Genomic DNA, 24,353 nt, shown 5'->3' on the forward strand with positions numbered 1-24,353 from the left:
CGAGTCAGCAGAGTATTTTCATGATATTTAAATGTTGATACGTTCTCGACAGCGTGGAGTTAGGTATCAGAAGTGACATGCTGTCACTTGTTCTGCGGTACGGTGCGTGCTCTGCTGTCAGTGAACAGGTCAAACCTGTCAAACATTTACTAAAACGGGAAATAGTATTGCTATATCAATCAAACGCAGGTTGATTGCTGTACTTGGTTTTATTTACACTTTATTGCCTGTAATATATTCTTAACTAAATTAAATACATTTCAATATCTATATTTAACTTGGCAAATTGTTATGTATTGAGAACAAATTTGAAATAAAATAGCAAAATGCATAATACTACACATATTTTTTTCTTTTTACAGTTTTTTAACCTTCCTCTTTCTTATTATTTTATTTGCTGTATACCTAATCTCCAATACAAAGCGGTGAAAATACCTATATATTAATAAAAATTTACAACCGAACAACTACACTACTTATCCATTATCAAGTTGGTTAAAGAAAAGACATTTTCCTGCAATAAGGGGAGATACAATCGAGAGAAGCAATACGGGATGGACGCACAGACGCCTGCGATGTTTGTGTATTAATATTAGTGAAACAGAACAGGTTTCCCAGATTACCATAATTTGCTTCGATGCATTTGAATAATGAACGTGTTTCCCTCTGGTACAGCCTTTGGATATCTATGAAACTTACTCAATTGTGAAACGCATTATCGCTCGAAATATTAATGGGTAGGGGGATTAATAAACCAGTACCGATTCCAATAGTTTTAAAATATTATAACACTAGCTGTGCCCGTGATTTCGCCCGCGTGAAATTTATAGCCTATATGTTATTTTGATGTATATGGCATTCTACTGTAAAGTTTCATCAAAATCCGTTCAGTAGTTTTTGCATCAAAGAGCAACAAACATTCATCCATATTCACAATCTTTCGCGTTTATAATATTATTAAGATAGTGTCGTGTAATAATAACTTTACTAACGGCATAGAATGAAATTGATTGTCGTTCCTGTGGTATAAATTTTAAAAATTTAGATTTTTAAGGAGTTAAACACAATTCTTACTGTTTATTTTTCACTAATAACCTTAAGCTATGTTGCCGGTGGAAAGGGCAGATTAAATATCTACCCTTTCCACCGATAGATATTTACCAAAAACCACACCCAAAAAAATGTATATAATTATATGTCGTGCCAATACTAGATTACTTGTCATAAAATTCGCTATTCAACCTTATATACAATTCTTATTTCAAGAATTATTTATCACTAATTAATTATTTACATGTAAAGTGACAAAAACACATGGACTTAATAATTCAGTGACAAGGCTTCTATTTCCATTTAGTCTCATAGTAAGGCGCTAACATCTCAGCGTGACCGAGCCATTGTTATATTGCGGTGTCTCATATTGCAGACAAAATTTATGTGCAGCCAGTGTGCGTTGCACCCACTACCTGTCGTATAGAATTGCTAGGTACATACCTAGTAGTAGTAATGTCGTACGACGTCGACGCCGCACATCGCCACCGGCTACGTCATGTTATACAATGTGCTTGTAAACCAATTTGGCTTTTCAAATATGAATAATGAATGTACATTGAAAACAATGGTAATTAATTATTGAAACATGAACAATTACCGCAAGTAACAATTAAGTATGACTATGTTATTTATATGTAAATATAGTGAGAAAAACACCTTCTGTGTCTACCTTTATATATCTATGTGTTAGAGTTAAAAAAGTAAGTCAATAAGATACATTAGTTAGCATGCAACGCCAATCTAGGAGATATGTACCTATGCAGAGCCGTCTAGGTTCTGTGACAAAATTAAAACTAGCTTCGGTTTGCTTTCGTAAAATCATCATGTTTAAAAGTTTTAGTACCTAGATTATGAACAAGCAATAAACTTTATATATATACACGAGTAAAGTGTTTTGGTTTATAGTACCCTTAAAATTACTCCTGAATTAAGAACATTTCCAGACCAGACTGCAATTCCCGACGGTGATTCCAAATTAAAAGCATTAGTGAATACAACAAATATCATTGTTGTAGTAAACATAATATTCAATTTGCACACTGGTTGTCAAGCGCATAGTAATTACTTTCCTTTAATATTTTAGGTATCGGCTCTTGTTATCTAATGTTACGACTGTGAAAATTTGCTTCTTCATTCAACGTAACTTCTTCAAACAATATGCGTGGAATTTATTATAGATGAACTTTTTAATTTCATATGAGGTCATAGGCTCCTCTTTTGCGGTTATTTCTTGTATGCAAATGACATGGATAAAGTCGAAACAACTAAATACTGTATTTCATGTGTTTATAAATGTATCTAACATTAAGTAGACATGTTATTATCGTTTCTACAATATCTAGTGAAAAACAAGATCGAATTGTAAAAGTATCTGAATACTAACATTGCGTTACTGCCACTGCATTCAGTTGGCAGCATCTATGACTGTATAATTTAAACTAAAATCCGGATTTGAATTCTATGTAAACAAGTTTGCGGTCGCCAGAACATGTTCTCATAGAATCGTAATAAGGAAACTTTATCAATAACATCAGAAACTACGCACATAAAAAGTCACTGCATCTATAAAGCTATTACTTCTATAAAAGTGGAATGAATTTTAACTTGCACTGTAAATTATGAGAATTGTTATTATAGTGTTTTATTAACCAATATTTTCAGTTAGCTAAATGTTAGGTATTTACAGTAATAAATTCACTCAAATACATAAACAGTTATTGAGAAGTTATAAAGAATTTAGACATGTACCTACATAAAAAAGATTGAAATTGTGGTCTACATCCTGTATGTAAATTATAGTAGTTTGACAAATGTTTTTTAATATAGGACAACGTGATAAGTTTTGGACCTAATGTACTGTTGCCTCGTCTCTTAAATTTACGGCTCTCCTGGTAAGTAGTAATCTTCGCCTATACACATAAACGTTATTAACTCTCATGACATTGCTCATGCGTTACCGTTCTAGAGGACTAAGATGTAGTGCTCCTTATCCTGTAATATCAACTATGTTCAACTATCAACCTTTCAGTATGTTTCATCACTGAAAAGTAAAAATGTTGATGTCTTAATAAGTTACATAACTTAAGAAACAGATTAATTAAGAATTGACTTATTCTCGATTGTTTCAATTTGCGAGACATTCACAATTCTAAAGTTTATCCAACTTGTTAGTGGATAAGCAAAATATAGACGAGGAGCAATATCGATCCCCCAATAAAAGTTTAATTGCGAAAGTTATTTATAGGTAGTGCGCAGACGACGCTCGCCGCCCGTCCAAGTCGCCCGAGCCGCGCAATCTGCATCCAGCTGCAGCCAACTCTGACGGACAACTGAGATACCAGTTGCCTTGTTAAACAGTTTGTCAACTTGTGTATTCAAGTCACAATTTAATAAGGTTATCGATTTTATAGTCTCATCCTCAGATGACAGGCAAGCTTAGATGATTTTAATATCAATATTGCGATGTGTACCTTATATTGAGTTATCTACATTAAGAATTATTATTACTACATTAAGATCTGTGAGTGAAAATAAAGACGTGCATGTAAATACACATATAGTAATATTCGTGATTATTTGTATAAACAACGTTAACACTACTTAATTCAACCATTTCCTAGAGTAGCTGGATGCTCAGCAAGGTGTTTTCACCATCAAATTTAAAAGGTGTTTTCGTTATTATTAATCGACCTCTAAAAGGAGTAGGATGAAGTTTATTTACAAAATATTATATTATATAAATTACATGGTTGCCAATGTCAAATTTAATAAACTAGGATTTGAAGTTGGAATAACCAATTTAAATTAATCAAATATTTAGTGTTTATTTAAAAATTTACATAATATAAAAACCATTCAGGTCTTCCCAAGGCACCTAAAAAACTAGGATACGTTCTGGGAATACAGGATGGTTGGCAACACTAATATATTATATTATATACTAGCCCCAGCTGCGCACGGTGTACATGTATTATATATATATAAACCTTCCTCTAAAATCACTCTATCTATTAAAAAAACCGCTTCAAAATCCGATTTAAGCATACGTAGGGACAGTAGACACAGACAGACAGCGATAGTTTATATTATACTATGTAATAAAGATATCTATAGATATATGTATATCAATATATTTGATTTCGTAATGTACGAGATAGTTTTTAATAACACAGTTAGTTCCGTTTATTTTTATAACACTGCTCATTTCCGTATTAGTTCTAATAATAATATACCTTAACAACTGTGTTCCATATGGGATAGTCAGAGGCTTTATCTAGTTGATAACTTTTAAAAATACTTTTCGAATCCAGAATACCAGAGGGCAAGATGGTAATTACCGTCTCTCGACTTAATATGGTTTGTCGATCGGAAAGTCAGTCAAAAATATTAACTAAATTTATATCAGGGGTTTTTAAGTCTTCTTCTTTAGTCATAGACTCATGACAGAGTGGTGGTTCCTTTCATGATGGTATATTGTCGTTGTCTTCTTTGGCGACAGAACTCCTCGCAATTTGCCTCTGGTACGGTTTTTAGCTCTATTGTACAATGTTCTCGCATTGTACAATGTGCACACAAGACTGCTGTGTAGCCGTTTTAATAAGGTCAGTCCATCGCGTTGGTTATCGGGCCCGAAAACGTTTACCCTCAAAAGAACTTATTATGATAATTAGCTGCTCTATGCAGTTTTTGTTTTTAAGTCATAAGCATAGTACGTCATTTAGCGTTTAAACGTCTCTGTTTTTATCAACAAAATGTACTTATCGTTTAATACATTTGGTAATTAAGCAATAATTACATTTTATATAACGAGTAAGGCCTCTTTAAGTTTAAGTTTTAATCTGCAGATACACGTATGTGGTGACGTGTAGGTAGTTTTATCTTGTTTATAGGTCGGCTAACTCGGCGCCGTGCCGCCGCCGCTGCGTGTCTCCGTTTTCTACCTGCAATAAGTTTCCTAACGCAAAGATATTATGTTGGTCTGGAGAATTTAAGAGAAATTTGGAATTATTTAACAAGTTTAAGTTTTTTTATGTTTGTTAGATTTTTTATGGCCTTTTTTCTTATGGACAAATAAAGGGAGAATCGAAGAGAAATCTAGAATTATTTAACATGTTTAAGTTTTTTTGTAAAAAAATGAGGATTTTTGATTATAATTATAAATTCTGTTTGGTCTATTTTTTAACATTTTTTTTTAAATTTGAATCGAATAAGAATGAAATATTCAGTTGGTATTGTCTTTAAGTAACTAACCATTACTGATACTAAATAAAAACTTGTAACTATAAATTAATTGAATTTGTGTCATAAACATAAACGAACATATTTTTTTATAGATATGCAATAATTCACAATGCGCCCTGTTAAATTAGTCAGTCCTTATATTTAAAGAGGCTTGCAGTGACATTATTTATTCTGTGACATTATCAACGCACATTCTTATTGTCTAATTGTAGAATTTAGCAATTTGAACATAAATTCCTACTCTACATAAAATTTCCCCGTATTGTTATTAGGATATAATTGATATATAATGTAAAAATATAATTAAATACGTAATAGACATACATATCTGTGTTTATATTTATGAAATCAGTAGCTCCTTTACAATTAAAATATAAAAGTTGTTTTATTCTTCCGAACATTAAAAATATGAAATAAATAAAAGAAAGCTAAAGCTTAAAGAGACTCCTCTAGTTTCTTTTTCTACCGTATAATAACATTAGTTCTTAAACTACATTGCCATATTCTAGTTTATACCGTACCCTTCAATATGAAGTTGGCATTAAATAAATGAGCAATCTTTGTTTAATAGCGTTCATCGCGTTTGCGGCAGCATTACCCTAATGTTTATTTGTTACACGAAGCTTATCTAGTGTTCTCAAACGGCACTAAAATTGCTGGTTGCAAGGTAGTTAACCCTTGCGCGGCGGCGGTCGGCTACGCGAGCGAGGGGCGCGGGTCGCGGGTCGCGCTCGCCCGTAAGCCTCGCAATAGATAAAACAGTGATAGAACATGCACCGCGCCGCCGGTATGAATAATTCATTAGTTTCAGTTGCCACTTTTGTTGGTATCGGTGGATTTTCAGCGCTTCACACCGTCAAAAATATGCGTTGAGGGGCTGGTTATTGTTAGACTGTACTCTTTACCGTCTCGTTCATTTAAAATATATCGTGGAGAGGCATATTTTATGAAATATTTAAAGAATAGATGATGTTGCCATTTGCAACATGTACTTTTAGTACCAAATTTTATAGGTTCCGTGAATGTTAAGTTGTATAATAAAATGTTGTGTGTTTAAGAAAATAGTATTGATATTTATTACACTATTCTTTCACCACTTTCAATGAATTTATTACCCATGGCGAAAGTTAACACTTTCGGTGTGAAAGCCGTTAACCGTAGCGAAGCGAATGCCTCCAACCGCCGCCCCTGCGAATCCTGTTATAATTTACGATCATCCCCAAAAATCCCTGGATTATTTTTATTCGATAACAATAAAGGTACCGCAGAGGCTTACCTTTATTATCACTCAGTGTGGAACGACTCTTTTACAACTTTACACATGTTATACGATCACCAAAAAGGGCGGACTGAGATAATTCAAAGTTCTGATAGTAGATATGTCTGTGTTAAATTGTAACTTAAATTAGAATCACTGCAGGGTTTTAATTTATTCATTCTTTTCTATTAGGTTAATATGTTTTTCTTGTCATCTTATGTGATTTATTCTCACATATTTTGATATTTTTATACTATGAAAATATTTACAATACGTTTTCCGTTTGTACAATAAAAAAACTAAAATGAGCTCTGTAAAGGCAGCGAGCTCGCCTTAACAGAGCTCCTTCTGTTTTGTTCCCGAAAGAATTTCAAACGAGTCTTTCTTAATAGATGCTTGCTTACCTTACATAACAATCACAGTTCATAATTTATAATTATGATCCTGATTGTTCTGTCATTAGTAAAGTAAACCGACATTTTATATGAGTAAATATATATTTATCTATGTTTACACACTTATCACAAAACAATGCAACTTGCAGTTTGTGACAATATATTGCTAGAGGTCAGGCTTGAAATATAAGCTTAATTTTACTCTAGACATATGTCTCATTCCGTGCTAATCAATGGCTTGTCGCTAGTAAGAAATAAAATTCTCTTATGAAATAAAAAAAAACAGTACAATTAAGAACCCCTTTCTGTTTGTAGTCATTTGAATATATGGTTAGGTACTAATGATAATGAGTAATGAAAATGTAAGCATACAAAGATAATGTGATCAATCAACAGCTGCTGAATACTCGGAGCACGTTCACGGTGATCGAGGCGCTGTATACGGATTAGACGCGGCCGAAAGTGATCCGTTATAATTTCGAGGGTGGACAGTGACGGCTGGCGCGCACAGATTAGCCCCTTCGATAAACAATAGCATTAGTATGCGAGGACGCGCTGACCGCCGCCGATCACGACGCCCGTGTTCGGATTAATTTGCCTTCTGAAAATTATGGAGGTCTATGTGGGCCGTAACGGTCACTACCGGCCGGACAATATTGGTTTGTTTTCACTTGTACGGTCTGCTGCCCTTTGTAGATTTGTTTCCTCAGTCCTCCGCTCGGCCGAGGAACGATAGCTTTCGATCATATTAATTGATAATATTGTTTTGCATAATTACCCAAAGTACACGATATCTGCAGTAATATTATAAGGCGGCAGAGTTTGTATGCTTGGAATTAGTCACAGAAATTACTCATCCATGACGGATTGTTTAACTAAATGTTCCTGTTTAGTTTATTGTCAAATGTAAACTTTGATGTGTGATGTGTCTGTGTGTTTGAGTGTGAAGCAAAAAATAATTTATACATGTAAATAAATTATTTTAACTTATACCTAAGTATAATAAAGGCATTCAGTAAGGATTTCGGCTATATGTTTGACTTGAGTGAAGCCAAAGGCTTATTATAGGGTATTTTGCTATTTTAACAATTTCTTTTCATTTTATTAAGTGCCTAAATACCTTATAGATTTATTTTGATAGTTCATTATACTGAATTTTTAAATATTATTACACTATCTACTAATAGTATTACACTATTTTTATGTTTACAAAATCTTCATGTTTATTTACCGGGTTAAAGATTTACATATTCAATATATTTGCTTGGTACTAGGACACTTTTGGCAAAGAAAGTATCAAAGTTTCTTAACTTTAGGGTGCAATAAAAGCGATCGGTTTATAATCTTATTTTCAGTCATTGCTAGAACTTATACGACGATCAAACTTACCAGCGCTGAAAAAGTTAAGTTTTTTTATAAAATGCAATTTCTTTTTGGCTATGTAGTAACGGGCAAAAAATATTTTTATACTTTTTAAGTTTGGCCAATTGATTGTTATAAACACAAAGTCGCTAGCAGTAGTAAATTTGTAACAGGTTGTTAACTATATTGCTTGTATGCATCTGTTTATACCTATTCATGGCACAAATACAATTAATCAGCTATACGTTTTATAAAATTAAGGGATCTATCTTCAACCTATACCTAATTTAATAGTCTTTACTGAATATAAAATAAACAATTACAAAACATTTTGATATTCTAATATCCTTACCCCCATTATAATAATATAAAGTTAAGATAAAGTTCAATGAAGACCAAACCACAAATTTAAGGGTGTTTTCACTGGATAGCAATAAGCGTTAATTTTATTTGTACTCGGGTGCGATATCCGGTTTCGACGGAAGTTCACGCCTACCGCCGCTACCGCTAAGTAATGAGGCTACTGTTACAAACATTGTGCTCATTGGATAAGGCAATAAATCAACTTAACCTACACAAACCATTTTGAACTTTATGCGAAGGGAAAATAACTCTATTTTCTTTATATCGAAATTACCATTCATGAACCGGCATTAATATTTTGGATATTCTTGAACGAGCATCAATGGAAGTGATCTTTACTTTCCACTTTATATATATACTTAAGTATATTATTATTTTATTTTATTTTAGTGTTATAATTTTAGAATTATTAAATCAGAAAAGCGATATTTTAAGTTTGTGTTTTAGAACATCCGTTGACAGTTGGAAAGCTACCGATTTACTAACGCAAAGAACATAAAGCTTTATAAATCAAAAGCTAATTTGGGAGTCGGCAAGCGATGCGTACCGTAATGTGTTCTTTACATCAAAAACACATTTAAAAGAAGTTAGATTGGCTTACTGGAGTTGGCGTGGGGCCATACGTAGTTGGAGCCTTTTCGCCGCCCCAAAGCCAGCCTAATCTTCAAAGATTTGCCCCAGATTGTTTGCAACCATTTTGGTCCATCAAAATATGACGGCGTAAAACTTTACTCTGATAAATTATTTCAGAAACAAACATCTCTAAAAATATTCAGAAGTGTAAGACGTGAATAACTATAGGTGTGTGAGGTTGCTCTAGATTTATTGTAGTGTAAGTATAGTATAGAATGGAATAGATGTCCACTTATAAAAATTTATTCCTATTTGTTCATTATTGATGCATCCGTGCGAAACTGAGGCGGATTATTATTAAATAATATAGTGAGTCGAAAATATTTGTCTGCTGTTTACTTTTCACTGTTATACTAGTAATTTCATTATACAAAGTTATTTTTAGTATAGCTGTACTAAAACTAACAAATATACACATATGTGATTTTAAAAATATCTATGCATAGTGATATTAATAGATTATATATTAGATATTTAAGTGTAATATTATTTCCATTCCAATAAATTGATTAGATAATCCATAAAACAACAGATATCTTATATTTTTTTACAAAAACATGTATTCTGCCTAACTTAAACACCTATATTTTGAAATTTGAATAAAAGATTCATATTTAAAACAAGCTTTATTTAGTTTTAACCTAATCATCCTTAGTGTCCGTAGTTACGTAGCTATCTTTACAGTCATTCAGATTCCACATAATTTAAACAATTAATACATTCTATCATATAAATACACTTCATTGCTTTAGCTTAGGGATATATTTACAAAGACTATCTAAGTAGCTATTTTCTTATAATTATTAGCAATTTGGCAACATGATTAACGGTAACATTTAAATACAAAAATCTTTATTATATAAACTATAATTGACAGAAGAAAGTTGGTTTTCGTAAGAAATTATGGACAAGCATATTGTGTTTTGAAATAACACAATTACAATGAAAATTAAACCGTACTGATACCAGGCATCGCCATTATATTGAATCCTGTCACAAGCCTATTTTTTTTAGACTTTTGGTTTTGAATGGTCACATACATTCTTATGGTCATTCATAATGGTCATAATACATTTTTAATTGTTTCTTAGTAATTTCGTTATAAGTACTTAAACACTACAAATAATTTTCGTAATAGGAAAGCGACAGAATTCAACATTAGAAAGATAAATGTCCATGAAATAAAAGTACATCTGGTACGTCTATGTACAATTCATAGTCTGTAAAAATTATTACTTTACCTTTTATTTATTTATCAATAGATTTAATATAAATAATCTTTATTTTCTTTGTCTCCACAAGATTATTAACTCCACTTCCACATATTTAAACTATAATGTAGTTTAAATCAATGGCCTATTGGACAAAAATATAAATTTCAATATTGATCAAATTCGTACCGGACTGGAGTTACCTATAACATAAAAAAAATATATTTTACAGGTTGGTTGGAAAGACTATAATATTATATACTCCCCATTTAAAGAGTGATTTGGAATAAATAATATTACTCATGTAACATCTTGCATACATTTCAAGTTAAATTCTAAATAAAAACTGTTTATAGGTAGTATGGTTCAAACTAGAATGAAATAATGCAGCCTAAATAAAACATGGCTGTGTAATATCTTTACACATAGTACGAGTAACTACCATTAAATTTAATTTGGCATACCCAGTACTTCATTCAGTTTTAGGACTTATCACAGTGAACATGAGGTTTAAACATGCAGTAAAATAATTATTGAATAACCATTCAGAGATACGATTATTAATAATATATTCATTCAGTCTTACTCTATACAATACAAAATAATTATTATGATATAATAGTGCACTTTATTTTATATCAATACGTGTGCAATGATTTGCTATATTATATTGTGGTTTAGCAGATGCATATTTTTTAGTTCATGCTCCCGTATGTTAATTGCCCTCGTAAAGTTAGCCCAGATAGAACATTACATAGAAAAAAAATACTAGTCTCTTCCGTAGTAGGTGTGCCTCTAAATTATTAATAAGAGAATGGAGTGTATACTTATAATAATGTTCAGTGTATTTATAATTGATAAATATATGTATATATCGGAAATTAACATCAAGGAGGGTATTTATATCGGGGTGAACCACGTTTGAGTCTTATTTTATAATTTAATACTGAATGAAAACAAAACATGAAATCTACTAAACCACGATATCAAGTTCAAGGAACTGTTGTATACCTTAATTATGTGTATATATTTTATTTAATTAACAACAATGTTTATTTATATAATAGGTAAACATCGCCTGATACGAACAGAGGTCTATTAACTATTGTATAATTAATATAACGACGATGTAGCTTCTACCTTTAATATATTTTTACACTAATTTACCTGTTTTCAAGGACATTTAGTCTTACTTATATGTAATTATTTTTCATTCAAAAACTGCTTTCACATTATGCATCTATATTTAAGTTTTGGTTGTATTTTATTGATTCAAAAGCATTGTACCTACACTAAGCTCTTTACATATTTTTAAGTTATCTCGTATGTGTTATTTAAAAAATAGCAAAATTATAGAATAAAGACGGCTTTTCTGGACAATTATCAAATAGAAAATCTGTGAAGTTTATTCTGTCAAACACTAATAAATTTTGGTGTAAACTACATATTTTTATAATAGTACAAACTCGAGCGCTATTGTTTTGTTCACAAATAAGGATAAATAATAGTATCATTTGATACGGCACTTAATTGCACAGAGACCAGAAACAGACCCTAATTAGATTTCTAATACGGGGACCAGCGTGCTTCTTCTTCCCTCCTCCTTGAGTCCATATGGTAAGCCGTTAGATTGTTTGACAATTCAATACATGACTTTATCCTCAAGTGTCATTGTAATTGGCAATAACTAGACCTTCACACTTACAAGTGCGTAGTGCACTTGTAAGTGTGAAGGACTAGTTATTATTTCGTTATACACATAAACAAATATAAACATGTAGATGAACATTAACACTTAAACAAATTACACTTGGAATGAGGTAGGTATAATAGGAGCCGCTGGAGCCGCCAAGGAATCTACTTGGGGTTTCGCGACTCTGGCAAAAGGCGCGAGATGGAACGCGGCGAGATTTTAACCAGAAGTCCGGCAGTAATCTCCAGTACCTACCATACCTACCCGGGGATTTATCCACGTAAAGAAAAAAAGAAATAGTTTTAGTTTTATTATCGAATAATAAACATCATTTAGATAATTTGTGTATATGAGTTTTTGTTTTGAAGAAACGCAGTCTAATTTTAAAACAGAACTTTGAGAGTAATGCAAAGGTCATATATAAAAAAATATAATTAATAAAAATACACAGTCAACAAAGAATCCAAATTAAGGTTTTTATTCCTCATGTAAACAACATCTTATAGGTTGTTTTTAAGTTCGAAATAACAAGACATATAGGTAGGTTATTTACGTTTTACCGTATAGTAAAAATGAATATTAAAAAATATCTATAAAAAAACTAATTATAATTTCACTTTCTGTAACTAGTTATTAATTGAATACGATTAAATATTTATAAATAATTATATAGACTAAAAACGAATCATAATAATATCGGGAACAATTTCAGATAGGTTGCTGTAGCTGGTGCTTTTGAGTAGATGATTTTTTTCTAACCTTAGCGCTATTGATATAAGCTAAACATTCGTAATACATTGAATAATTGTGTATAAAATGGACTGTGTGGATTTGGATAAATATAATTTGATATTTTAAAAATAAAATGGTGCAATCGATATTACTAAAATCCATAGATGGCTTCTCCTCCAATCTGCACCGCCTGAAATAAAAAGATGTATAATTTAGATACCTACTACATATATACAATCCTACACAAAAATAAATAGAGATTTTTGACAAGATTGTAGTACGTTTTGATTGCATATAAACAAACTTTACACAAATAATAGCTATTATCAAAAATATTCAATAGATAGCTATTACGAGATCTCCGTACAGATAATCAGGATAAAGCTGATATTTACCTGTAACTTGGGAAGCACCACCCACCCAGTTGAGGTGTGTCTTCCCACCACCCTCGTCTGTTTTCTGCTTCTCTTTATCAATCTCATTTAGATTGGATAGATATTTTGTTCCTGTCAAAGATGGAAATTTATGCATATATGAAACATGCAATGTAAATATCAATAATATTTACAATATAACCATTTTGTTACGTTTATACGTAATTAAAGTTTTCTAATATATAAAATTCGCGAAATGGCTTAAATATATACAATCCTGAATATTCACCCTTCTACCATCAACCCATATTTTTTAATAGCGATTATAATTTATAAGGCGAAACAACGTTTGTCGAGTCAGCTAGAATACTAGACAATGTTTTCTTTTTTTTTTTATAACAATCACTTACCATCAGGTGAGCCGCATGCTCGTTTGTGCCCGAGCATGCGGCTCACCTGATGGTAAGTGATTACGGCCGCCCATGAACACCCGCAACACCAGGGGAATTGCAAGTACGTTGTCGGCCTTTTAAAAAGGAATAAGCTCTTTTCTTGAAGGTTTCAATATCGTATCGGTTCGGAAATACCATTGCTGGAAGGTGATTCCACAATGTGGTTGTGCGAGGCAAAAAGTTTCTAGAAAACCGCACTGTGGAAGACCGTCATTCATCCAGATGATCCACCGGCGGGTGGTACGGTGGTGAAACTCAGCAGCTGGTATCAATCCGAACAATTCCTCAGAACACTCCCCGTGATATATGCGGTAGAAAATGCACAGAGATGCAATATCTCGCCGCAAAGCCAATGGGTCGAGTCTGTCACATAGACGTTGATTACCAATGATTCTGGCTGCGCTCGGTTCTGAATGCGGTCAAATGGAAGTACCTGGTATTGTGGTGCTCCCGTCCAGAGATGAGAACAGTATTCCATGTGCGTCCGGATCTGCGCCTTGTATAATTGCAAGCGATGGGCCGCCGTGAAATACCGTCTCACTCTACTGAGCACACCAAGCTTTTTTAAGGCTATTTTAGCCTTGTCTTCCAAATGACTGCAAAACTGAACGTCATTGGATATATCAACGCCAAGGACCTCGAGATTTGGCTTCATATCAAGGAGAGTGTCTTGAAACTGAGGAGATACGATAAATGGATTCTTTTTAGCGGTAAACGCGCACTTGTGTCTTCTTGGGGTTGAATTGAACACAATTTTCCTGACTCCAAACCGAAACTTGATGGAATGAAGTTTCGATTTGGAACACAAGTTTGTTCCGGTACTCTATAACTTTTGCCTGTGACATATTAGCATGGCCGCTGTACAAGGCATCTCCGGTACTGTCATCCGCATAGCAATGAATGTTGTTGATTTGTAATATATCATTGATATGCAGAAGGAACAGAGTCGGAGACAGCACACAGCCTTGTGGAACACCAGCATTCACAGAGTGTGGAATGGTCGGAGCAAGCACCATCGACAACGATCTTGATGCTCCGATCAGCAAGAAAACTGGCGACCTATTTGTATAACTTCGCAGGCACCCCGAAGGATGGTAGCTTTGAAAGAAGAGCTTTGTGCTAAACCCGATCAAAGGCATTCGCAATATCCAGACTAACAGATAGGGTACAGATAAGACAGATACAGTAACAGATAGAGTAAGGGGGAGGCCCTTACTCTCAATAGCCTCTGCCCATCGATGTGTCAAATACACTAGAAGATCACCAGCTGAGCGACCCTGGCGAAAACCATACTGACGATCAGAAATCAACAGGTTCACTTCTAGGTATCGTAGGGGTTGACGGTTGACAATCGACGCCATGGTTTTTGAGAATAAGGAGGTGATGGCTATGGGCCTGTAGTTAGCTGGATCTAAGCGATCTCCCTTCTTAGGGATCGGATTAACCAAAGCCGTCTTCCAAAGTTTCGGGACTACACCTGTAGATGTTTAAGCGCAAGAATAAAATTAGACCAGCAGACTTTACCCATTATAAAAATATATCTACACGTTATTTTACGTGCACTTACAAATACTATATCAAGGAATAAACTCCTAGAATAAGTTGACAAAATAAGATTCCACTACGTATCTACTCGGAAACAAGAATGTACCTAACATTTATTATATTTCTTACAGAGATTGTGGAAGTCATTAGGTAAAGGATTCAATATGGCAAGGGACAGTGGACAGGGGTCGGCGAGCGGCCGGTTATTGAAAAGTTGCCCAATATTGTCGCGTGGTTGGCCCAGCGTAAATTCGTAATGGGTGCAAAAAATAAGCCGTCTGTGTTGACGTTGTGCAGCCGCTACGTCCCGTCCGGTATAAAAACAACTCGTTGCCGTAGCAACCTAATGGATTTTTCAAATTCAACGATGTATTTATATAAAACATGACCAACATTAATTAAGGATCATATTCATAAAAAACCCTATTGTTTAATAAACTATTGAACCTGTCGAGCTAATTTCTTAATTTGATAGAACGTAACAAATAAATCTAACAATTAAAATGTTTGTAGAATGTCATAATCTTTGTCTATATACATAATAAAGTATTGTAGTAAAACTGTAGCGAAGGTAAACAATACTATCTGTTAAGGTTTCTCGTAAAATTGAATGTAAGAATTAGGATGAAATTTGAATATATTGTTAAATATAACTAAATATTTTTGTTACTATATTTTAATACGTCATCCACTATTTTAATAAATAATCTATTAATAAAATATTAAATTGCGTCGTAGATATGCATTATTCATTGTTGTTGTTTGATGAGTACAATAATTAGAAAACTTGTAATAAAATTATATTATTTGGCACTGATATGGCGCAGAAAGGAACAGAAACAACATATGACGATAATATGGTGTAATGCAGGATGTTTCTAAGCTGCGTCAGCTGTAACATAACTAAGAATAGTCTAACTTGCCAATATATCCGGAGTAATGGGGCAGGCTAAAAACTTATGTACCTACAACAAATAAAAATGTCGAGTACGTCATGTTTATTCTTTGTAAGTATCATTTTGGTAGTAATAAATACGTATGATATTACCTGCATCGTAATATCCGTTTTTTTATTTCTATAAAATCACTAACCACCTACTTGGTTTTAAATAGTCGTAACCGGCTACGGATATAGCGGTTACTGACATGGAACGGCAGATAATCTTGTATTATAAGATATTTGGTATTTATATTCAGCAAAGGAATATGCGCTATTAAATTGTGTTATTTCATAATAAAGGTGCTTCAATACTCGGTCATTAAATTAGGACTAATTAATTTTTATAGCATCCTATTGCTGTCTGTAGATGATGGACTGTTATATTGTTATAGCATAGATAACTTCTCTGTGGGTAATAATATATTATACTGTTCAATTTAATTGTAATATACACAGAACTCAAACATTATAGAATCTGTTTAAAGTTTTGGTCTATTAACTAATCATAAACCCTAATTTTATCGTTTGTGATAAGAGTAAAATATATATAGTACCACTTCATAAAACGTTTGCGTATAAACGATTTGTTTATGTTTTATGAGGGCCCATAATATTCGAAGCCAGTTTACAAACTACAGGCTGGCGACAAGCAGATCGTCGTTTCGGTTTATGATCAATAAACAAATACGTATAACGACCACTAATAATAACTGAAACAGCAGCAAACAATGAAAACTGAACGCTCTTGTGGATTGATATGACTCGTAAAGGTAATATTATCTCTTAATAAACAGAATCACCGACGTAAAATTGTTGTTCCATGCATTTTATTGACGGTATCAGATATTGATGAGTTTGTTCATACACGAAATATTATAAGTATTTTTTTTATGAATTAATAAAATATTTGATACTATTATTCGACTAACATTAAATCTGAACTGTTAAGTTTTAATTGACAATTTATGTGGTATAGTTCAACATATTGCCTCAACTTGCGAAGGTCATGGGTTCGATCCCCGTACAATTTTGACATTGGTTTTAGTTTAACATCATCACGTTAAGTCTGTTTTCATTCTTCTTTTACCATACTAACTGAAACCCTAAAGAAACATTATTACTTGCGCACGATGCTACGTTAAGCAGCTCCTGCTATTTCTCTATATGGTTATCATAAATATGAAAATGTTTCCAACTGTTTGTTCATATCATCTTTTCAAGATAGGTTGTGTAATGAGGACGGACATAGTTTCGTATTATAGGATTTATTATTATTAAATAGACATGTTATACCTTCCGATTTCTGTTTGTAAATATTACCTTTATCTGTTAGCGGCGTATCTCTGCGTGGCGGTCTTGACGGTGGCGGTACTGTCATAGCTCTAGGATCTGGAGTTGTAGTCGGTGGCGACGACGCTGATTAAGAATTATATCATATTAAACTAAGATTTAACATATAATTTGATTATTGACTTATTGTAACTTAACTGACGGTGGCTGCATCTTTGTTTGTTACTTTTTTCCCGGATATTAATAAAATTGAACTTAAGAATAGATTTTATCATGAGGAAATTTTATGATAAGATATTTTACGGCAATACGCCCGGTGTTTTGCCTCAAAATATAACCTCGAAGAGGGTGTAATAAAAGAAAAAAGTTTATTGAAGCAGATGAAATCTCGGGTAACAGGTAGTACTTTAAAAAACTATTTGATTTTAATAGTGATTAACTGCCAATTTTGTTTTTGAGTTCACAAAACTTTGTTGTTTTTGAGCCATGAGGAGGAACATAAAAATAATTCCTACAAACCTTAATACTTAATGATGTTTTAAGTTTAAGAAGTAGTTATAAAATTTAAGAAATATTTTCCTATAAATAGTATTAAATTATTGATTACTTACTGTATAAACGTATCGTTCCATCGGATTCTCCTCTTGGATTCTTAGCAACACATTTGTAAGTTCCATAATCTTCAGTGGTAATATGTCTAATAAGCAGTCTCATATGTGTTTTATAAGCTGGTACACCGACAGTATTTTCCATGTGATATTTTGCACTTTCATGGATCATATGTCCATCATCTCGTGTCCAATAATTTAAAGAAGTAGGGTGAGCTTCTGTGAAGCATTCCAGAGTTACGTTATAGAAGAGGGGAGCGCCGACTAACTGATGAGGAATCCATAACATTGGGGGAACTAAAACAAAAAAATTTCGATGAGAGTTCCCGCAAGCCGAAACTTACTGCACAAGTTATTACTGGTTTTAACTTACAATCAACGCTAACTTTGACTCGTTTCGACACTGTTGGTGGGACTCCATTACTGGCTATACATAGGTAAGCACCCATATCTAATCTGGAAATGCGCGCCATCTCCAAAACTTCTCCCTCCCATTCGGAAACTGAAAAGATTAAGTAAGCCTTACTCGTGATCGCAGTCGAAAATGTAAAGGGGTATCATTAACAAAATCGATTTCTAACCGGTATGTCCTTTACTGATGGATATTTTTGAATTGTCGTCCCGTTTCCACTTGATGGTGGGCTTAGGGGAGCCATTAGCGCGACACGTCAGGGTGACGTTGGCGCCTTCTCGGACGATAACGTCGCTGGAGCTCAAAGAGTCATCGATCGTCGGTGGCACTGCAAATTAGAAGTCCGTTTTACTTAAATATACAAAAATTAAATTAAATATACAAATACTAGTAATGTAACTCATTATTCGATATTATCAAATAATGAGTTACCCTTACTAGTATTTGAAATATTTTAATTCGAAACATACATGTTCATATCATATCATATTATTATGGAAGTAACCTATTATTTTAATATCATAGGTAGGCAATAAAAACATGATATTATAAACAACAAATTAAAATTGAAAAGAAGGAGCTAATCAAAGAATTGGACTGCTATATACGAAACTGTCTTAAATCAGTAATATACAAATAAATAATTTATTATCAGTGACCTCTTCATTTTCACTTATGTTATCTTCAATAGAATGCAATTTTATATTATTTTGTTACTAAAATCATATAAATTATAAAATCTTTTTGTTTATAATGTCTATAACCTTGATATAACTAAACGGCTGATCGTGAAGTACAAACCATTTTTTTTAAATAAGCAAACGGTGGTTATTAACTATGGTGTAATATAATGCGAATAATCTTACCAACTACATGCAAATAGCCGAATTGTGTTTTTGCAGTGACAGTGTTGATCTGGCACATGTATCGCCCACGGTCTTCCTCTCGTACGTCAGATATATGGAGAAACCATGTACGGTGTTTGTCATGGGTCACGCTCACTCGAGGATTCCGTGTAATCACATGATTATGAACAGTAAGAATAGCAGATTGTTCGAAGTGCATCCACGCCACCTGAATAGAAAAAAAAACAAATATTTTTATTATGTAAATAACAGCTGTTATAATATCTAGATTAGAATTTGTGTCGCTTTACACGTTGGTATGAGTTTCTGATTGCATTAACAGAATAATTGTAGTTTCTTTCCATACCCAAGATTATTTCAAAACTTTAATTGAATAATTTGATGTATATTATGAAATATTTTTTATTGTTTACCACAAGTAATTAAATTTACGTTTCAACATACATATACTCGTAATGTAGTGAGGAGAACGAAATAATCATAATTTTAAATAAAGCTTATAAAACCACAATATTAAGCCAAAAATAGACAAAAATTATAAAAATATTGATTTTTATTTTGTCAGTTTCCTAAAGTTTCTCTATAGTATATATTTTTTAAGATATCTTTCGTATATGAACTATTAGTGTCAAATTTGTTATATAGACGAGAACGATGTGATTCGAGCTAGATGTAGATACTGCTTTTGGCCTTCATCATATTTTCTAATAGTATTAAATATCATCAGAGCATTAACCAATAATTTAGTAAATCATCTATTACTAATGAAGAAAACATTTTATTGCAAATATTACTGGCGTGTAAATCACGGAGTCATTCAATCATGACCACACGAGAAAAGCAAAAAAAGAAACGGATTTTTTTATATGAAAAACATGTTACCAAAATATTAATGTATTTTTAAGAAACGTTAATAACGCAAGAACTTAGGGTGGAGAACATCGTGCCTCAATGGTTTCCAATCGTTCTTCCAATTGAAGCAGTGACGTAACGGAAATTAAAGAAAGCGGCGTTCTTCCGCCGATATTTTTTTAGGAAGAAAATAAAAATACTTATAAACGACATGATTATACAATGCGACATGTTCGAAATTTGAAATTTGACATTATGTTAATTCTGAAGTAAAAATATTATTATTGGTTGGTTTTAATATGTTGAACAATTATTACGGATACGAACATCTGCGTAATTCGTAGAATGTACAAAGTTACGTAACAGTTTTTGGCGTATCTAACATATCACACATATCTAACCTACGTTACATTTTATGTGAATAATATGAAAAATATAATAAATAATATAAATAAGAATTATTTTCTACCACTAATAATAAACATTATAATCACTACTTGGTTGACTATAAGAATAATTTCTACCTTTTACTACTTTATAATTATTTTAAGCAAATACTACCTAAACAATCAAGAACCTTTCCAGTATATAAATAATTTGATATGGATATATATATAAAATTAATTAAATATTTAGAATTTCAAGAATTAGGTATTATTGATTGTGTTTAATGTGTCGGTGCTCATTTAAAGCAATATAAATGGCGAACTTGAACCTTTACGAGTAGTCATTAGATGTCGGGCTGTAGCACGACATCTGTGTAATTGCACAGAGCTGCCATCGCCTCGCCATACCGCGTGCCGTCGTTCGTTGTCGCCGCTTCACACCAATTTCCGCGGCATTAAGCGCTTAAAATGCATTTTACAGAGATTGTTATACTTCCAGCAATCTCGCTACTTTAATTTTAGCTCCGGAATGATTAAATCACATCAAAACAAACTTGGAGAAACATGTTTAGATATTTAAGATTACAAATAGCTAAATTATAATTTGTCTAACTCTGTGTTTGTGTCTAGACAAAATCCTGCCCTTTATATGTACTATATATATTACGTACGATTGTATTTGAAAGTCTGGTGAAGTCTGATTGAAATTGATCACAAACGCTAGAAATAAAGGATACTTGATATTATATGTACCTACTTAGTCAACTTTAGTATTCCATATTAATATAATCTAAATATATATAACTCAAAGGTGACTGACATAGTGATCTATCAACGCACAGCCCAAACCACTAGACGGATCGGATCGGTTGAAATTTGGCATGCAGGTAGATATTATGACGTAGGCATCCGCTAAGAAAGGATTTTGATTAATTCTATCCCCAAAGGAATAAAATAGGGGATGAAAGTTTATATGAAACTTCAATTTTAAACCGATCGGGCTGAAAAGATAAAGCTACTATTATATAATTTTGAAAGATTGTAACTTATATAATTATATTAAACGTATATAATTGTAAAATCCACTAGTGGTGCCCGTGACTTACACGTGTATATTTAGAGGCGTCATCTATTAATACAATTATATGCGGCGTATTTTTTCTTAGCTTTCTATGGCCAATATTTTTATGTTGGTCTATATTTTTATGTTGGTTCGTCCTAATGCTGTCTTCACGTGAAATCTTAATACACAAACAGATAGTTTTCACCAAAATTCCAATTTATGTAAAGATAAAACCAAAAATTCTTGTCATATTTTTTGTGAAATATAAATACCTAATAGTTATTTTATAATAATAAACAAATTCAATATTACCGAGTGCATTTCTTTATTTCGTAATTCAATCGCAAGTTTGAATCACGGTTACTGGGTAGTTCTTTTTATCAAGATTGCGATGGCAATATAGGGGAAGTTTGGTAGCTAAAACTCGTGCCGGGTCACATCTTACCTATCTTAAGTGATGCGGCTCTCAACCGCTGTCTAATTTATAATGGACTTGAGGAAACTTCGCCCATTTTATTATGCAATGGGACGGTAACCCCTCTAATGACGGCGACCTGACTTGTCGGCGTAACCTGGGGCTCAACGATATTAAACAAGGCTTAATATTACAAGTGATTTATGTTAAAATAATTTCATGTAAAATTTAAACTTAACGTTCTTAATTAGAAAATTACCATCTTATCTCATAATAAAAAATACTGAACAGATTTAATTCAGCTGAAATTTTACCTCTAAAGAACAAATAAAACTTTTTACATTAAATTAAGTTACTCATATCATATATTGATTATGCGGTCTTCGGTCGGTCGTATTCATTTAATGATATATCTATACATTGTAATGTGTTTAAAAAAGGACCTGCTAATTAATTTAAAGGTAACTCCTATCAATAATTTCAATTATTTAACATTGGTTTCCACTTTCCATGCAAGTGCTGTAGTTTGTATCTTGTCTGCAATTAAAAATATAAGAAAATTATGAATGAATAGACTGAAGTTCTACTAAATTAACTTTAAAAAATCATTTTAACGTATCATTGTCAATAGCCTGTATTAAGTTTTATAGTCGAAAATAAATGCAAATTTTTAGTAAAACGTAGAACAGCGGTTGCCTAGTGGTGAAATTCGATCATAATTCATTTAAATTTTAAATTTAAACGTTGTAAATATTATATTTTCAAAGACTAAATATATACAAACTTATAAGAACATTTTTTTAAACCAATTTATAGTACTTTTTACCAATATTCAAAACTAAATGTTATGTTCTTTAATGGAGTAATTTACGTCTAATTTAAATAACTTTTGTCCTCACATATATATGGTTACTAATAACATTGATCAACGTTTATATCGTTACATTTTATAATGTTTTCAAAGAAGTGTTAGATTATGAGTAATGTGAAGGTGTCGCTGTTGATAGCGATGTTACGACAACGGAGACCGAGACAGCGGCAGCGGATGTAAATCTGATCTGCGTAATTGTGGCCGGCGTCTAATCTAATCACGGTGCGGTGTCCCTCTGCATCGCTCTGATTGAATTACAAGCCTCGGCACGCCTCGCTTCGCGTCTCTTCACCGTTTAGTGGACGCTGTTTTTAATGATCTCCAGATGACGACGAGGTAGGTAATCACTAAGTAATAAATTAACATTTTACAAGATAGTATTTATTTTTATAGCTATTATACAAATATTATTCATATATAACAATAAGTGATCACGGTTAAATTTCAATCATGCTTAAAAGCTTGGATGGATGTGATTAAAATTGTTGTACAGAAAGGTGCTAGCTGCCCGCGACTTGATTCACGTGGAATAGTAATCTCGACCAAATAAACAGAATAATCTAATATATTTAAAAATAATCCAAAAAATATAAAGACTTAAAGTTGAAACTTTATATGATATTAATTATAATGAATGAATTTCCATACAAGCTCTCATCACCTAATTTAATTTTTATCCTCTTAAGGGTACCGGTATCTGTGTACCAAATTTCTTTTTAATCGGTTCAGTAGTTTTGGCGTGAAAGCACGACAGACAGACAGACAGAGTTACTTTCGCATTTATAATATTAATAAAGAAAAGGATAAATCAGCTATTATTTTAATAGCGTTCACTATTACATTTTGTAATAGTGAACGCTATTAAAATAATATAAATATATATAAAATTGTAGAGCCAAGTTATGTGTGATTATTAAAATATTTGTGTATCTGTCTATACATCTTAACTGAGTTTAAACCGGTAGTTTATATCTTGAATTACGTATATGAAGTTGTATGTAAATTAAATTTTGGGTTTGGCAAATTCCGCTGTGTTTGATGAGCGTTCTTCGCTATAAAAGCACAAAGTTTAACTGGACTTCGCTTTATAGATACATATACAATTTATCCAAATCCTTTGGGTTATCGTGGATTCGTATAAAACATAAAAGGTATTCTTGAAAGTTTCCTTTTATTGTTCCCACAGTTAAGATAAAATTAAGGAGGAATCAAAATTGTTAGCGGTTAGAGATAAGCGTTGAGTGTTGAACTTGACGAAGTTGGCATCGCACGGTCGGGGTCGACACGAAATATTTTGTAACGTCCCAAGTTTGTCGGAATTAGGATTATAAAATTGC

General features: G+C 32.5%; 1 protein-coding gene across 1 annotated transcript in view; it reads right to left on the bottom strand.

Annotated features, from left to right (window-relative positions):
• Positions 1–12,835: 12,835 nt before the first annotated feature.
• The window catches only part of LOC131854827 (lachesin-like), an 87,497-nt gene continuing 75,979 nt past the window's right edge, over positions 12,836–24,353 (bottom strand). The window contains exons 3-9 of the mRNA XM_059206032.1: positions 19,430–19,637; positions 18,733–18,891; positions 18,525–18,653; positions 18,155–18,448; positions 17,574–17,669; positions 13,338–13,448; positions 12,836–13,132 (exon numbers count right to left, since the gene is read on the bottom strand). Of these exons, the coding sequence (XP_059062015.1) occupies positions 13,065–13,132; positions 13,338–13,448; positions 17,574–17,669; positions 18,155–18,448; positions 18,525–18,653; positions 18,733–18,891; positions 19,430–19,637 (1,065 nt within the window). The 3' untranslated portion in view covers positions 12,836–13,064. The remainder of the gene's footprint in view (positions 13,133–13,337; positions 13,449–17,573; positions 17,670–18,154; positions 18,449–18,524; positions 18,654–18,732; positions 18,892–19,429; positions 19,638–24,353) is intronic.

The sequence above is a fragment of the Achroia grisella genome, unplaced genomic scaffold (assembly GCF_030625045.1).
Source record: "Achroia grisella isolate CSIRO2021 unplaced genomic scaffold, CSIRO_AGI_Agris_v1 utg1023, whole genome shotgun sequence".
Taxonomy (NCBI): Eukaryota; Metazoa; Arthropoda; class Insecta; order Lepidoptera; family Pyralidae; genus Achroia; species Achroia grisella.